At 34.8% G+C, this 19,624-nt stretch overlaps 1 protein-coding gene across 1 annotated transcript in view; it reads left to right on the top strand.

The window, feature by feature from the left end:
- Positions 1–19,624, top strand: part of LOC118272341 (tRNA dimethylallyltransferase) — a 235,227-nt gene that overhangs the window by 98,276 nt on the left and 117,327 nt on the right. The window contains exons 2-3 of the mRNA XM_050693272.1: positions 12,314–12,451; positions 15,467–16,071. Coding sequence (XP_050549229.1) covers positions 12,314–12,451; positions 15,467–16,071 — 743 coding nt within the window. The remainder of the gene's footprint in view (positions 1–12,313; positions 12,452–15,466; positions 16,072–19,624) is intronic.

Genomic DNA, 19,624 nt, shown 5'->3' with positions numbered 1-19,624 from the left:
TTTACAGCCCGTGGGAATAACTCACGTGCCCATATAAATACATGCTTCCTTACGTGAATGAGAGTTCATCCATTTACTCTTACCGTTGTGGTGTTTTGTTTTATTGCTTCTAGTTGTGATAGCCTCATTCATAGGACTATCCCTGTTATCGCAGGGAAATATAATTGTTATAGGAATGATATTTTAGTTTAAGTTTAACGCTAAACGTTTCCCCACATTTAGGATTTTCTCCTTTGTCGTAGGTGGCTTTACAAACATACAAGTTCACATATACATCACACCCAGACCAATTTTATTGTCGATCAACAATTTGTCTATCACACAAAGAGTTGTTCGGTACGGGAACCGAAAGCGCTACACGTTGCGCGGCAGCCGGTTGCCCAGCCACCGCATCAACCGTGAAGTCAATTGTAGATTAGATATGTGTTTCTTATGTTCTGTTCATTTTTAGTCTTAATTATGTTGGCCTTAGTCTTCTCGCTGATTACCATACTAGATAGTTAGAGGTGTACAATACCTATTGTCTGTATACAGGGTGTCCCTGAAATCGACGTCCAACGGGCACTAGATGATCAGCAAGGTTCTAACTGTTATCAGAAAACAATAAAAAAAAATCTAAGTCCTACAGTTTTTAAATTACAGTGACTTATGTGTTATTCACGAAAAAGTACACCCTGTGCCAGTCTTTTGACTCTTGTTGCTACAAATCTTTATTTTTTCGTCTGCAGTCTTCCTTACATTATCCTGAATAGTGCTCCAGTAATATGGAATCATAAATTCTTAGCCAACTGCTTTAGATTGGAAAACATTGTTAGATTTAGAGGAACCAAATACTCTGAATAAAATTTTCACCTTACTTTAAGTGACTGTACTGAATAAATTATGTATGGCACTAGTAGTGGCAAATTTCACCAAAGTTGGCGCATTTAATAAGGATTATAAAATGGTATAGCACTTTGCAAATTATTTCTTAAATTTGACACAAAAAAAAAGATTTTTCAACGAAACTCCGTTTCGGTGAATTTATTTGAACTTACTAAAAATTCTTCTAGTGTACTCAAATCATACGTTACAACTTCGTATGCACTAGACAACACTTTGCACGCGATTTGTTATCATCATGTTAAAAATCAGCGAGGATCTCTTGTCAATCAACATTGTCTGTCTACTCATGATTTCGCTTGCAGCTTTCGTCGGCAATATTACTAGACTTACTAGAGGAACTGATGTTGTGTATCATGTTTCACTAAATAATATTGAATGATTGCAATATGATGTTCATAGTGCACCAAACACATTATCAAATGTGGAGTAAAATCGAAAGGAACGGACGCGGCAGATTCATGTACAGAGCATATCGACGCGGTAGTGGTATGGTGTACGTGAGCCCTTACGCACAATTACTCGACATATCCCAATCAAAAAAAAAAAAAAAAGAAATGGGTGAATTCTCCGATTAAGTTACGTTGTGATCAAATGCGGGATGAAGCATCAAATATTCTTTAGTTTGTCGAGAAAGAGTTATTTGCACCGTTACAAGGAATTGCATGCAGGTAAAGCAAAAAATAATTTAAAAAATAAATAATCAACACGGCGCAAAAAAGCCAGTGCTCAGCTAAAATGCCGAAGCCCGGTTACGATGGCTCGAGATGCACACCACCAGTTCGTCTAGCGATAATATTGCCGACGAAAGCTGCAAGCGAAATCACGTGTAAACAGACAATGTTGTTTGACAAGAGATCCTCGCTGATTTTCAACATGATGATAACAAATCGCGTGCAAAGTGTTGTCTAGTGCATACGAAGTTGTAACGTATGATTTGAGTACACTAGAAGAATTTTTAGTAAGTTCAAATAAATTCATCGAAACGAAGTTTGGTTGAAAAATCTTTTTTTGTGTCGAATTTAAGAAATAATTTGCAAACTGCTATACCATTTTAAAATCCTTATTAAATGCGCCAACTTTGGTGAAATTTGCCACTACTAGTGCCATACATAATTTATTCAGTACAGTCACTTAAAGTAAGGTGAAAATTTTATTCAGAGTATTTGGTTCCTCTAAAACTAACGATGTTTTCCAATCTAAAGCAGTTGGCTAAGAATTTATGATTCCATATTACTGGAGCACTATTCAGGATAATGTACGGAAGACGGCAGACGAAAAAATAAAGATTTGTAGCAACAAGAGTCAAAAGACTGGCACAGGGTGTACTTTTTCGTGGATAACACATAAGTCACTGTAATTTAAAAACTGTAGGACTTAGATTTTTTTTTATATTTTTCTGATAACATTTGGAACTTTGCCGATCATCTGGTGCCTGTTGGACGTCGACTTCAGGGACACCCTGTATTTGGAGAAATGCTTCGATATCGATAACTATTACCTTATTTCTGTATTTATGTTGAAGCACTATGTTATCATTGTCCATAGAACATACGTGACTTAGTTTAAGTCAATTCTTGTATTTCTGATTGCGAAACAAAACTAGGGCGAACTCTCGTTTGTCTTTTCATACCTAATTTGCATCCTTTTGTCCGAATGATCATTGTACCGGTCATTTAGAGGCCAGCCTCACAAAACGTCTTGCAGTGGATTCTGGCGATAACCCTAAAATGCCAAATACCTTATTATCTTGCAACTGTTATCAGCACTCGTGCATCCGCGAGGGACGCGATACCCTTGACCTTTTCTTATCGAACATGCGTTTTATTGCCAAAGTGTTGCTTACTGTTCGTGTCGAATTTTTTCGATCAAGTGGAAGAATTTTGATATCTTGATGAAGAATAGTAGGTAATGAAAATACGAGCATGTTTCTCACTAGAAATTGGTACATGCATAAAGTCAAAGTCAAAAGCATTTATTTAATTTAAACTGTAGATAGTACTTTTGAACCAACTAAAGAAATAAATAATATGTCAGTCTGTCTATCAGTGAAGCTAGGTGCTCGTTTCAAAATGTTGATTCGAATACATACATAACCTGACGCCTATCTCCCATGGGGGTTGGCAGAGACACGTAGCATGAAGTTCAATTGTAAGATTTATAAGATGGTGCTGTTATAATCTTTTATTGAATAACATTCCACACCCTGATACTAATGTCTTGACGATCCTATTGATGCCGAACAAACACATGTTTCTTTATTTTCACTTTACTTTTAATCCGAAGTGTCTATTATTATTATATGCTGTCTTTATCCATTATTATATTCGTCTTAATCCAAGAGACCTGTAATACTCTTTTTGTCTTGGACACCGACGATGATACGTACTCACTTTTGTGAGTATTATACTGAGTTGCGTCATTCACAAAACTGTAGGTACCCAAATAAACATCGTTCTCCAAAGCCAACGTATCACTCGATCTATTTTCCAATATACTCAGTGCTGCACTCGGCTGTTGAATGAATTCCATCGAGTGCATTCGTGAATGAAAGATAGTAGCTATCTCTGTTTACTTTCTATGTTTGTATTGAGGCCAAGATTGTGATATTTGTATACTATGTACAACAACCTATAAAGTTTAAGACGGTCGTTGGTGACGCGTCCTTCTTGAAATGTCTAGTGGAATTTTGAAATGGTAGTTGTAATGTAGTTAATCCTTTTTTGAAGTAGGTAATGTGTACCAGCGGCGTCTTACTGGCGTGACGCCGCTGGTGTTTCGCAAACTTCCTAACCCCCAAAAGGCCAAAGGTTAGAGGGGAATCGGGGATTGAGAAGATTGGGATCGGGGGTAATTGGGCCTCTGGTAACCTCACTCACACAACGCAAGCATTATTTCACGTCGGTTTTCTGTGAGGCCCCGGAATACATAGACGTCTACTATTTATATCTTGTTTTATCAATGTTCATAGAAAACCTGTAGTTTTTATATAGATACCTTTACATATAAAAGGTATACTATCATTCTAGGTAACGACTGATACCATCACCCTTGAAAAGTCCTCAAAGAATTAATAAATGCTATATATTTACAAGTATATTTTGATAGTATGGTACCTATAGTATGGTTTAATCAATACGTTTATATAAAACTATACATTTATAGTTCGTCAATGACATTTGGTATCAGGATTGCGTCCGTCTGACATTGCTTTAACTTTTGATAACGACAAGATTGGTATGAGAAATCTTGTTCGTTTTATTAAATATACAAAAAATATTAATTTTGAATTGAATCTAGTGTCATTTTTATGTATATTTTATTGCACTTCTTAGTTTAATTAGTTTTGTAATGTAGTCAAATTTAAATAAATGGATTTGGTCCTGGGTTATCATAATTGAAACCGAAATCGGGAAATGTCAGGATTCTTCCGTCAATGGTGTTTAAAGGATCTTAATTGGTTGATCAATGGTAAATATGTATTTTTAGTACTTCGTCTTTCAGGACTAAGACCAAAAATATTTGGTCCTTACTGGCAAAATATCTATAATTCTACGATTTACTTCAGATTTCTCATTAAGTTACTATTAAAGCACATATCTCACTGCAACTACTTATATAGACCCTATTAGACACAGCTAATTAATTAGATAAAGATACAGTTAAAAAGGGCATCTGTATCATTATCTGATTAATTAACTGTATCTAATAGCGTCTGTAGTTGCAGTAAGTTTTAAATAATTCCAAAATTATAATCCATTTAAATAAAAAAAGATCCAGAAACTTCATCAAGCTCATATTTTTAATTCCATTCTTATTTTTGCCTTTACAAAGGCAAACCCAGATCCTTTCATTTGGCCCTGTTCAAATACAGGTCAAACAGAGATATGAAACTACGTAGTTTATAATATATACGAGCCCAATACTTTGACAGATAATTGTAGTTATTAATAAACTAATGAGCGAATACGGTGATACTTGCAATTATGTATAGCGATAGGCACGGCCTTGGCTGATTTCACTTATCTAGCGAATTTTAAACTGTGAGGTTTGGTCCTACTGTTCGCGGCGTAGGTGTTTTAACAAAATTTTCCATTGATGCTTCACAATCTTTAAACATGTATTTTGTATCGATATATTTTTATTTTATTGGGCAGGATCGCTAGTTTCTAGTCACACCAAGCACCTATGTCGTGTTAATGTTAACATTTAGGGGTTGTAAAAAGTCTCTGTCTCCAAGAAACATGCTGATTCCGTCGAATTCTGGTTAGGACTTAGTGCTAATCATATACTTTTGTGAGATAAACCAGGTGAAAGATTAAGTGTTATTTTGATCTTTTAAGACCAATCCTTTTCTTTTTATGGGATAAAAACGTGTAGATGGATTACCTGATGGTAAGTGACCAGAGAGGGCTTAGTAAAGTCGGCTCCGATGAATCAACCAATCGGAGCGCCCAACGCGGTGTCTTTTCGATCTCGTTCAACGTAAAACAAACTTGAACTAAACTGCAGATGTATGCCTGCAATACCAAAAGAGATATAACTTGAATACCAACCTTTTCAAAATGTACGTTCTTATCTTGTACCTTTGAAGGATCTCTAGCCATAATCGGGTAAACATATCAAAAGCCTTACATCCGAAATAACAAAATTTCATATTTTCACTGTCCGCTCTTATCCCCAACTGGAACCTGTACCTAGCAACAGATTTTTCATAACATGTGTAGTCTGATACAGGTTCGTATCTGTCTGCAACCTACATTACATATAAACGTTACGTAACATACTCGACCTGGTCCAATTTACTACCAGACTGGTCTTCGTTAATCAATTTATATTAAAATTTGTAAATTTTCCGACATTTTTGACGTAGTTCTTGTAAATTATATAATCTTGGTGCTGTGACGAATTTATTTATTGAGCCAGTTAATGTTACTTTTGAGATTGTTTTAGAAGACTAACCATACAGACATTACATTAACTGGGTCGTTAGATGACTCAAAACGCAGCCACATACTCTGAGCAAGCACAAGGACCAAATTAAATTGACCTCTGCTAACAAGGAGAGAAACAACGACAAACTTAGTATTGACGTGCTTAAAACTTATAACTATACAATTATATCAACTACAGAGTGCTACGGATCTAAAAATATTACCTATTCACATGACCAAATCACACCAGTTTCACGTTATCTATCTACGCTTACGTCAATGGCACTTTATTTACATTATGATATTTATAACCAGATTTACTGAACCTTAAACTAATGACTGATATACGCTGATATAGGCCTATGCAGATTGGATGCAGTTCCAAAAAGTACCAGTCTTACATGACCTCTGATTACGAATGTTGGCGTTGTATGTATAGGTCTTAATAGACTGGTTGTGTGATCATTTGAAGAAGATATCTTTTTTGGAATTAAATGATAGTGGTCAGATGTCAGGGTTCGCTGAGCATGTGCTACCGCAAGCTTACAATGTTGCGCAAGGTGATTGATGATTTGGTATAATTACATCATTTTGATGATTTAAAGAATTGTCAATATCTTTATCTGCAGATATTGATGTTTAACAAGTTAACGAATCAAACCACCACGCTTGCTCAATGTGGACTGCCGATTTCAAACTTATAAGTAGAAATTATAAGCTCAGGTTTCCTCACGACGTTTTCCTTCACCGTTTGTCAGTGGTGTCTAAATAATCTTAGACGTCGTGCATTAGAAGCGGCGTCTTAAACCTGCTGGACACCACGACATATGAAATCGAATGTACGAATAGCAATTCCAATAAGTTGAACGTCAACTTACCACATTGTCTTTACAGTAAAATGATGGGGTCAGTCAAGTGCCCAATTTATCCATAAAATATTACCCGTAGTCTCATCAAATTTACTGCTTCTTAACTTATTAACTGTTGCTTAACCTGTCAACTAGGAACACCGCAATATAATCCCCAATCCGCTTATCAAGTATGATCATTACTGCTTGATTGGTTAAGTATAGGCCCATGTGAAAATAACCAAAATTGCTTGACCCCTACCATGCAACGAAACGTCAATAATCAACTAGGCACACTTGAATATAACACACAATTTCCCCAAGATCAACTTAAATTAGCCGTCCTGCACGTAAGAACAAAACAAAAGCGTGTAATTTATGTCTAACTTTAAAGAATTCTTTAGAAAAATCTACTTGTCCTAAATACATTAATTACTTTTTGAAATTATGGTAATTTATTTGAATAGGCCTATCAGTACGAATTTCGACATTCTTTGGAAAGTTTTTTTCTGTTATTGTGGCATAATTTTATTTTGAGAACATCGCTATGGTAATTTTGGTCCTTCGGTACTTTTTAACTTTTCTTTCCCTTATCCTTATCGTAATTATCTTATATAATTTCGCAAATTATAAAATAATTATTTGTAATTGTATACCAGAGTGGAGCTAATATTTCATTGGTTTTACCATTTAACAATCAGATAGATGACCTGATTAATTGGCTATCGGGAGTCGCTGGATGCAGGTTGCTTCCAACTGACTAAACTAGAAGACATTGAAGGAGTCCTTTGATCAGTAGTGGACGTCTGGTGGCTATTACGATGATGATGCTACAATCTGAATTAACAGACCAGTATAAATCTTCCATTAATATTTCCTTAGCATCCTCTGCGTTTATACATAAGTCATTCAAACAGATGCTAAATGTTCTTGATTATAATTCAACCAGCATTCTACTGAGTAGGTTAGGGAAAGGAGGAAAATACCTCATATTAAATGTTTGAAAATTTCTAGGTATACCATTTCTAGGTATTAGATGATTCTTGGCTAAGTTTAAGGCAGCGAGTTGAGTAACTGGGTGTAGTAAGAGGTCTGGTGAAGCGAAAGACTGATGATTGTTGATGAAGCGAAAGTGGTATGTAAGATTCGTAGCTCAATAGATACGAATGAAATGCCAATGCGTTCCATGGTCTCTGCCTACCTCCAGGATAGACAAGCGTGAGGTTATATATGTATGTAGTAAGAGGTCTGACTGATAAAAAATAATGAGTGATATATGGTTTAAGGTTCTGGAAATATCGTTGATGATCACGAAAAAAAATTCATTGTTTGATACTTACGTAAAAGTTAAATTTAATTGTTTACCTTAATGGAGAGCGGTCAAGACGATTCACTTAGATAATTCCTTTTAGATTTTTGTTTTAAATACAAATGTAGGAACAAATTACGAAATGCCTCGGAATTACTTGAGTGTTCTATTTTCAGCTACACGGACTCTTACTAACAAATCTTGTCTTAACTTCAAATGATTAAACAAAGGTCAGACATTTTAGTACTACGTCACTATTATTTTTTCCTGGAAATTGTATAAAAAATGTATGTCTATTTCCAAACAGGTATTTTTAGGATTTCCTATAAATACATATATCTATACTGTTCTAGGACTAAGCTTCTATTGATAATTTTGCATACATATTTACAGTACTTTTAATTTGACTCTTCTTTAACATAACGCCAATCTGGCGGTCTGTCTAGGGCGCCCTCTAACGACAGTCCCGTTCATATCCGCTCTGTATAATTCTTTTGTAAATCTGCTTTAATCCATCCTTGAAGTTTCATTAAGTGAAGGACACCACCACATATTTCCCGAAAGTGAAAAGCCTGCAAGTTAGGATCTACTAGAACTAAATAGAATAAATATCCACAAAACAGTAATTTTCAACTAGGAATTTGTGCTAGTTAGGAAGCCCAACCCAAAATGACTTTGACCGGTGACATTTGGCGTAGTCGTTAACGAGACCTACTTCTAGGCACTTCATAAGCACCTAATGCTTTTATATTCTGAAATACACAGTTGCCTTATCACACTAATATAAAAGTAATCAAGCATTTAATTTATCAAAACGACATTGCTCTTGAAATAAGAATGCCTACTGATCAAAAACAGTATTTTAAAAGTAACTTAGAAAGCTTCCATGTCTTCGATATTAAATAAGGAACAATTCTTGTTTATTATTCTTTAAAATTTTAATAGTTAAATCGTATTGCTACTGCTTTTCTCTACAAAGATTGATTAAACGTAGAGATCAGCAGCACTGATCCACCGCGGAAGACCTGACGGGTTGCCGGGGCTCCGGCTTGAAGAGCTGGTGTAGGAACGGGTTTTTAATCAGAAATTGTCTGACACACTCTCTCTCTCGCCTCACCCCAGGCGGGAAAAGTCATTAGATAATTTACCCCGTCAAAAAAGATCTGATCTAGATGAACTTATAAATCTATCGCATGTCTAAAGTCAATTGTAATCTTTCAAAACTAGGTATCAAGACATTTTATTACACGTGTCTCAAACTTCATCATCGCTAACGAAACCACTTCTTATCTAAACCAAATAATAATTTGAACCGAATCGAAAGACCAAAAAAATGGCGATTTGCGCAAATGAACCACATCATGAGCCGTTAAAGAAATAATCTGTGATACTTTGTTCTGGGGTTATCTATATGTTATATGTTACACTAGTTGCCCTTCCGAGTTTCATTCACAAAATCAAAGTCACATTGGTCTTATCGCACAGTTTTATATTAATTGTGTCATATCTATACTTCATATATAAAGCTGAAAAGTTTGTTTGTGTGTTTGAACGCGCTAATCTCTGGAACTACTGGTCCGATTTGAATAATTCATTTTGTGTTGGATAGTGTATTTATCGAGAAAGGCGATAGACTATAAAACTTTACGTTACGACCAATAGGAGCCGAGCAGAGCGGGTGAAACCGCGAGGAAGTAGCTAGTACTTAGATGTAATACACGAACTTATTTATTTTGTCCCGACACGGACTTGTCCGGATTGTCTTGTCTTATGTGTGTATGTATGATTAATTTTAGTTAGTAACTAATGTTTTTCTTGGAATATTTAAATTGTAATTTTTTAGGATATTCTTGGAAAGTAATGTAGGTATAAGATATGCGGATAGACTACTGCTGACGTATTGCGTCTTTCATTTGTTTTTAATTATTATTTATAGCTACTAGCTTTTACCATTGGCTTTGCCCGCGATTCAGTGAGATGAAAAGTGCCCTACATTAACATGTAGGGCACTTTTCATCTACTAACGACTAACGTCCAGACCATAATTTTTTCATCCCGATCCATTCAACCATTTTGAAGTGATTGAGTAATTAATAATATTAAATCCTATCCTATCCTACAAAGGTGACAAAGATGGTAATTTGTCCCCATAAAAATAAATATGAATTACTGAAATATTCAATTTGTTAAGACTTTCAGAATATGGTCCTTTTACGCTCTGTAACTACAGCCGTACGAAAAATTTCTGTGACCTGCAGTATTTACAAACAAAAATCGAATTTACAAGTTGCCAACTTAAAATCTAACAAAAAATCTTTTAAAACAAAAATACCTGATATAACACTAATTTAAACCAATTTATTAGACATTAACTCAAACCTATTAACACGACTTTTAAACCTTCAAGAAAAGAGCGTATTCCCTTTTAAAAGGCCGGCAGCCACCTCCTCTTGTGTTGCGGGTGTCCATGGGCGGCGCTGATCGCTTAGCACCAGGTAACCCGTCTACTCGTTTGACACCTATTCCATAAAAAAATTAAATATATACTCCAGAACATTCGCCCACTTTTCCCGCCATCAGCTGTCCGACTGACGCAAACCACACAGAGCCATAATTTAGAATCGGACCTGATTGTAATGTGCTGATAATACGAACAATTGCGCAACACCGAATGACATTGAAATAATGCGTAATTCTTCGTGACCTGGTAATTTCGATGATAACTTAGTTGGTGCTATTATTTATCTCATTTCTCTTATCTGACACGACGAACGCGTTTGCGAATGTCAGATGTTCTGCTTACCTAAGTTTTTTAAAGATATTATTACATTTACAAGAAGCGTTTGTTTGTTAAAAAACTGGAATATGTCTTGGCGTGGTGTCCGAGTTGATGATGATGATGATGAGGTACGGAATCTCGCCTTAGATTTATCTGTTGCATTTTTGACAGCCAAAATAATATCGGCTTTGGGTCTAAATATTGTCCGGTGTGTAGAGTTAAAAGACTATTTATACATAACTAGCTTCTGCCAGTGACTTCGCCTGCATTCTGTTAGCTTCTGCCAGTGACCATAACCTAACCCTGTTCCAAATTTCATCCCGATCCCTTCACCCATTTTGACGTGATTGAGAAACAAACATTTACTTCGCATTTATAATATTAGTAAGATTACTAAGAGAGAGAGAGAGAAATATTATCTCCTTTGTAAATCTAAATGCTAAATATTTCATTCAGTTATGTTTTGCCAATCTCAGTCTTTACATTAAATACGTAATATCGTATGTGATAGTATTACGAAAGCAACTTTCCGATTGTGTCGATGCGTATTTTGTTTTGTTTGTGGTCGTTATCAACATTGTTGTGCATGTATTTACTAACATTGTTATCATTTCTCTTTATCTCTTAATAGATTGCTAGATAGAGGCCTTAATCTACACTAGCGCCGCTCCGTAGCGGGAAATTAAAACTCTCATCGCTGTTTGCATTATTTTACACAATAGATTAGGAGATGGTTCATAGGGAAATACTTATTACAATTAGATATGATTTCTTCTTGCATTTTTTATGGGATATGAGGCAAACGAGTTTACATATCACCTGATGGTAAGCGATTAGCATTTCCATTTCATAGTGTTTGCATTGTAAGGTCTACTCCTAAAAAGCTAAAGCAACAATGGTGAATAAAAAACTTAATTATTTACAGTAACAAAAATATGCAACAGATTTTACCAGTAGACAAACAGAAAGGACTATAAAATTACTTAGCAATTTAAATGAAAATCATGATATTCTATTAATAGGAGCATCGTTCTAAATGCTCGCAGCGCCATTAGCGTGCAATAATGAGAATTGAAAGATGCCAGCAGGATTATTCAGATGTGTGTCACACCCCCCACGGTAGCCTCGTTACATATATTTCATGGTGTTTTACTTGAATTACCATAATGTCCCACGATCCATTGAAGGTGTAATAATAGAATTTTTCGTGATTTATAATGTGACACGGATGTGGGTGGAAATTGACTGGTCCCGATGCTTGTGGGGGAAATTTTCCATAAAGAGGGCATTTGATTCATGGCGGTTTTTGCTGCTTTTTTTTCGTTGTTGCTTGTAATAGAGATGATAAGTAATGGTGGTCTTTATAGAAATATGTTTTATCTGTATTTGTGGAAAATATTGGAAGTTTTTACAATGAACTTTTTGGGACGTTGTGGTTTGAATTCAATAACTACTACTTACACGTACTTATTTACCTACGACTGGTATTTTTGTCTCAAAGATAAGGATATTACAGATTTTAGTTTCCTTAAAATTAAAAGTTAATTTTTCTATGTTACAGATTTACAAAGGCCTCGACGTGGTGACTGCGAAGGCTTCCGCCAAAGAACGAGAGATGGCACCACATCACCTCCTGGACATTCTGGAGCCACATCAGATGTTCACAGTCGTCGACTTCAGAAACAGAGCTCTTAAAATTGTATCCTTTTTTAAATTGGCATAAAGAAGAATGAGTATTAGGGTATGACTCCTTTAATGTCTATTGGATCAGCGCCCATTTTTAAACAACACCCAGTCAGAGTCTACCGTTCTCTCTTTGCCTCTTGATGATATACTTACAGACTCTTCTACTATGCTTTAAATATCTTCACTTCTAATCTCTTTCTTTTCTTATTTTATGAACTTGTAATTGTTAATGTCTCCGACAAATAGTTCCGTAGTTTTGTACCTCACAGAAAGAAGGTGCATTGTAGGCGATTCTTTGTTTCAAACAGTTCTATCTACCATAAAATTAATTTGCAAAATTCTCAGCATTGCAACTTGCAAAAGAGGTGTAATTTGTATTATTAAGGAGCAGTAATCGTTGCATTTGATGGCCCATTGCATGAGCTTCAACCAGATGCACTGTAGTTAAGTTTTAACGACTCGGGAAGTAACTCCCACTGTTATGAGGACAATTATACTACTGGCATTTAATAAATCCTCGTTCACATTAGTTTCATTGGAAAATACGTGACATAAAATTGTCTTGTAGTTGATTTAATTCCCGTGGGATTTTTTGATCTAGTCTATAGTTACAGCATGCGTCTATTCTCCTACTTCTTGATTGGAAGGGGAGATACAAGCAGACGGATCATCTGATGGTAGATGTGCTACGGATGCGAGCTATAGATGGGTGGATTTCCTACTATCGACATATCACTTACTCGAGCTTCGTATCTTCTTCGCACAGCTACATAACTTGGTATTAGTGGCAACGGTCACATAGTTTCATAGCTTAGCTAGCACCCATAGTTTCACAGCTCCGCCGATTGCTCATCTCAGGTGGAAAAGCACCATAAGGCTCCGTTTTACGATAGGTAAGAACCTATCTTTGGAGAAAAGGTAACCTTATAGCTATAATATTACTGCCAATTTGACGTCGATATGACCTACAACTTTGTAAAGAACATGTGTGTAAATATGTACCCACAGTTACTGAATCGTCCCACAATCTACGTGTATAGGTACTGTCCCATACAATATGGTATTAATTTAGCAAATATTGAGTTTCAACATGTATGGGCTAAATATATTTATGTTGCTAACGACTGTTTCTAGGTCAGTATGATTATTAGATTTTTCGTTGATTATGTAATTCTTTTCATATATTACACGTGTTTGAAAATTGTGTTTGGGGAATTATTGTTTTTTTTTGTGTCCTACGAGTCTTAGTTACAAATTCTGAATGTCATATAAATTGGAGTACATCGAACTTGAATGTTTCTGCGAATATGTGTTGGATGGTAGGTATTTCGAAACATTTAATTGTTAACTACTCCATAAACGTAAGTTTGCTAAGTGTCTCCGTCATTCAGCAGGTAAAGTGTCGTATGAGATGAGACTACTTTTCTGAATTACGCCTGCGATAGGCTATATACTGTTTGTGTTCATAGCTTTTACAAACATTTAAATACTACGTAGGGAAATGCATAATTTTCAAAAAAACATTTATAATTCAACAAAGAAACAACAACAACAGTGCGTGTGAAAGGGAAACTTATCTAGAATATCAGCTGGCGCAAGGGTCAACTGCAACACTAATGGAGGTGTAGGCGTAAAACACGTCACTGGCAGTATTGCGGAGCCTAATTTAGTCATACTAGACTCAAATAATGTAGTAACCATGACTCATGCTAAGCTTGAACCATTCACGTTTGAACCTACAGACAAAACATACAAAGATACATAAGATTTTTACAATACTTTACACCTTGATCGAAAAAGAAAAGTGATTATAAATATTGAGCTTTATGCTGCAGTTTAACAATTAGAAAGGTGTAAACGATGAAGTTTTCAATTAAAATTAGAATTAACTTTTAAAAACAAAAGTAGAAACTTTTATTTTTATCGTTGTTACACTATTGGGTGCAAAGAGCGCAATAAAGTATATGAGAAACTATCTTTTAAACGTAAAGTTCAATTTCAATTTGCTTTAATTACTTCTTAAGAAGTTACTGTCATTATTGTATTAGATTTTAGTGGTGATAGTTGAGTAGTTTGACAAGATGTTTGATGAAGATCTTCAAATATTCCAAAGCATATGAAAAATTCGTTGATCAAACCGTAGTAGTGCCGGTCACCTCTGACAAGTATTTGAAAGGTTTACCTTCTTTCACGTCTCGGCCATTGACCACATAATCCTCTTATGTTGACCAAAGTAGCTTACACATTTGGTACATCGTCATGTCTGTATTATAAGTACGTACCTATGTACTCTGCTAACGAGCAATTTCGTCATTCAAAAGTGAATATTGGGCTATTGGATGTACCGTTCCTTTGATTTGGCTTGACTTGATGATCAAAAGATTGATTGTTACTGTATTATTTTTATTAATGTGGTTTTCCGTGTCTGTTTAGTATTAGTTATCATCGTTTTTTGCTTTACCTGTGTTTTTATTTAGCGGTACGTTGGTGGTCTTTGTTAGTTGAGTTCTAAGACGCCGAAAATCTAATTCGATGTTATTCCAAACTCGTAGTTACGTCTGAATTTTTAACTGTCACTAATGATTTAAGATTACACTGTTTATGTATGTCATTAGAGTTAAGTAGTTCCCTAATTGTCGTTTTAATTAGTTCTCATTAAAATTATAGATCCGACGAAAGTAATGAAGATCAATTCAGATAACACTTGTTTGGATTCCATCAATCTGATACGTACTTCCTCGGAAACTTCTTTGCTTTTAATGTTTAACTTGTTTTTGTTTATATGTAAACAATAATCTATTATATAAAAATAAGTCGGGTTTTCCTTCCTGACGCTATAACTCCAGAACGCACGAACCGATTTCCATGGTTTTGCATTTGTTGGAAAGGTCTCGGGTTCCGTGAGGTTTATAGCAAAAAAAAAAAAATAGGAAAAAAGACATAGTGGCCTTTTCTAGTTTTAAGTTTACGTGCAAAATTTATATCGTTGAATTTGATAACATTATTTCCTTAATATAACCTAAATCAGATAGAAAACTTAACAGAACAAGGAAAAATACCAATCGTGGTTGGTGGAACGAACTACTACATAGAATCCATTGTTTACAAAATCTTAGTTGAAAATATGGACGATGGTGAAACCTTGCTTTGGGATAAATCAAGGCGAAAAAGGAATATGGGTATGGTAGAGGATGTTAAAGAAATAGATAACACACAAGCAATAGAAGATAATAATGCAAAAAATCTCATGGATATTGAAAACAAAGAAAGATTCATAGACTCTAAAATCACGGAAAATATTGTAGAAACTAAAAGTGAAGATCTCGCAGGATATAAGAGTGCGGAAGATCTGACCGAAGAAAAAGGCATGAAAGGCTTAACAGAAACTAAAAGTATTGAAGAACTGACAAAACATGAAAATACAGAAGATCTTGAAGAAAATGTTGAAGAACCATCTACATCTGCTCCTACCAAAATAGATTTATCCAAAATGAAAATAACCAAAGAACAATTACAAAGAGATTTGGAAAATGAAGCAATATTTACAAATGAAGAGATACATGCAAAGTTGTCTGTGATAGATAGACAGATGGCGCGGCGGTTACATCCTAATAACAGAAGAAAAGTTTTGAGGTAAGTGATATTTGTATTACATTTTGTTTGACTCATTCAGTGACTGGTTTTACAGCAATATCTAAATTAAACAATCATAGAGCCATAAAACAAAGTCATCATACAATAAATCATAAAACATTAAATTCGTTTAAAAGCTTGCTAAAACAATTGATATTATTTTAAATTTTTCCACTAGTTGTAATATAACGTGACATACTTTATTGTGTTTATAATATTTCAGCGTCTAGCCAATTTGTTTTCGCTATCACTAAACGATTTAAAAATAAATCATTCAACTATTTTATCCATTCAAAAACAACGTAGCGACGCAAACAAACTGACGCGACTGGTTTTTATGAATGAATCCATCCAATATTTTGCTAGGCGACTATCAATAACTCATTACCAATTTTAATAATAACCTCTACCGTTCGATTATAACCCTTATCACATTGTTTTAAGACACAAAACGATTGGCTCTATGAGTCTATTTTTCTAAAATATGTTTTATCAACTTTATCAATTAATGCCAAAGTTCAGGCACACTGTGTCAAATTGATCAATCTGGTCCTTAGCTGGATGTACGGTATCTTAAACCTTGTGTCGACATGATAAGAGTCATATTGGTAAATCACAAACGTGTGACGATTGATTTAAGTATAACATGTTTCTTTATAATTATGTCAGATATTAATATTTCATGGGATATTTTTGGATCATATGAATTCTGATTCTAACACTTGTGATTTAGTGTTCAAATTTAAATGTCACAGGGTATGACGAGAGTAAAGTATCAGCAGTTGTATTTAAGTAGTGTCCCCAACAACACAAAATACGAAATCAGTAAAATAATACCATTCTTAAAGTAAAATATTTATTTAACTGTTAAAATATTTGTTCGACATACTTCCTTTTAAATGGTTACGTGTATTTTTTATTAATTCATTTAAATTTATGTACAGATGTTAATTGCCAGACCAATCGATGGAATTTTCTGGAAAATGCTCATACACTGCTGTGCTATTATAAGTTTTATGTAACAACATTTATTTTTACATATTTACTATTCAGCTTTTTGCAATATTTCGCCGGCAACAATCAATCTACATAAACTGTCCCTTTCTAAGAATATATTACAATGAATTTTTATACGAATTCTATAGTTAACAGCCTTGAACGAATAATCAATTTTATTCTCTTTTTATTACTGTAGATAGTCGGTTTCCTATGTTTAATGTCTTATGAAGATATCTCGTTCGACCTCATCAACCTCTCATGCTTCCTGTTGCTCAATTATTGTGTTGTTGGTGTTTCTTTGATTGGCTCAGAAAAGGGCTCTTTTATATCCTCAGAATCATCCTCTGTAATAGCTGTATTATTGATTACTTCTTCTTCATCGCATTCGTTCGTTTTACTTGATTTATTACCAATAGTCTTATTATTTTCTACTTTTGTAGCGTTAGCTTTGTCAGCATTATAAATATTGTTGTAAGGTTTAAATTTGCGTCGCAATCCTCCCACCTAAGTGTTCATTCAGTGTAGGAAGAGTTACTTAAGCTATACCTTATATATGAATTATTTCATAATGCCTATTCTAAGACAACGAGTCATATTCAAATCAAAATAATTTAATTCAATATGTCACTTTTTATATTAATAACTCCTTTTTCGACGTCCATCAACTTGAATCATTCGTATTGTTCCAACCTCCGTAGAATCCGTTACATTAAGGAGTACAAGTCCAAAGTTCGATGCTAAACGCTTCCTTCGCATATCGCACAAGGCGTACTAAGATATGAAATATTGCCGGTTTTGAAAAAAAAAAACACTTCCCCCTAACAACAGCGTTGCGAAACTTGTTCACGCGGTTTACATAAATATAGGAATTGAAGGCCGCATGACATGATGACATAAAACCTTTGAACCAGTCAGCCTGGTCTCCATCCATGACCGAAATGTACGTGAAAAAGGGGGAAGTGTATTGACGGCGGCAGCTCAACTAACGTTAGACGTAACGACTTCCGTAGGTCTTTAACCGCTGCCAAGGATTTCGTAGACGTTTGCGAATGTGTGAGTGCGACCTTGGTTCTACTACCCGTTGGTAGAGTGGCCATGCTCGCGCCGGTAATTCGCGGATTGGGTCGCGGCGATTGTATGTGGGTCGATGTAATTGGTCCGTTTGTTGGGACAAGTGATCGGATATTACAACCGTAGCCTTAATATAATATTGTGACGTATTACTCTATATTTGATGATATTCGAATTGTCAATATTTAACGATCGAATGTCTGTTACTACGCGTCACGTAGTATTTAATTTAGCTCATTGTATTTTGACATACTTACCTATATTTTAAATACGATTAATTAATTTTATTATCCACAGTACACGATCTTATGGTTCAATATTAAATTGGTTAAATTTTTTGATATTTTTTGTATACTCATAAACGAATGTTAGATGTTGATCAACGACAATGTTTTACCTAAATCGAAACAAATCAAGAGCTGTACTCCTATTTTTCCAGGTCACTAAACCACTCATTACTTTCAATGTTAGCGTCGATATTTGTAAACAAAAACAAACGTAGCGGGTATTCAATAAACAGTCCAGTGTATCTGAAGCGAGGGATCATGGCCACCCTACTCTGTATCGCGAATAAGGCCCCGTGATAACCCCGAATAACTTATCACGTGATTATTATACATTCGGCATTATAGACGTGCGACTGATGTTTAAAATGGAAAATTATCATAAGCATATTCTATTGGACTTTGGAGTTTTTCGCTTTTTTTCCACGAATTTGTTTTATATTTTATTCGTTTCAAGTACTGAAATGATTGTTGCTTTAAATCGGACCTGTATTTTTTTATTCCTTTTACTTTTTTTTTTTAAATGGCCATTGTGTCAACTAGCAGTATGGTTGGCATGAATTCTTTTAGAATAATGTCGTAATTTTAATAGTTTCAGATAAGATTGTGCTATTTTAGTAACTTATCGTTGTAGTGGCGCCATAATGGTTTCGTTTCGTTCTTCAGCAAACTAGGTAAGGAGCTCGGAAACAGAAGCAAGCAGTATTGCTAAAATAAAAAGATAACTAAAGATTTTGCAGGTGTATCTTTAAATGTAGGAATCAATTTACAAGTTTATAAATGGAAATGAATATTCTTGAATACATTCATGAATAAATTCACGATGACTAAAGATGTGACAAAATCTCTCATTCACTGAAAATAAATCAACGGAGACAACCATTTCATTCAGAAAGAGTTCAGTAATCGATGAATTGACGATGATTGTCCACCTTCACCATTGTGTAGCCACCACCAGATGGATACCCAATTCATATAAAAACTCCATTATAAGCTATGGACACAAAAACCACGAAAAAACCTTGGGATCATTGTACCTATCAATCTGAGAAGATGTCTGTATCACACTTTACACGAACACCAATTAAAGTTTATAAATAGATTATATTACGTAGTTTATATATTATGTTTATATAAGTGTATCATTATATAGTTTATAGTTGCATTAATTTAATGATAACTGCGTCACACATAGTGAT

This window comes from Spodoptera frugiperda, chromosome 4, assembly GCF_023101765.2.
Source record: "Spodoptera frugiperda isolate SF20-4 chromosome 4, AGI-APGP_CSIRO_Sfru_2.0, whole genome shotgun sequence".
NCBI lineage: Eukaryota > Metazoa > Arthropoda > Insecta > Lepidoptera > Noctuidae > Spodoptera > Spodoptera frugiperda.
The sequence above is the reverse complement of the archived record's forward strand: the minus strand, read 5'-3'. Positions and strand labels throughout refer to the sequence as shown.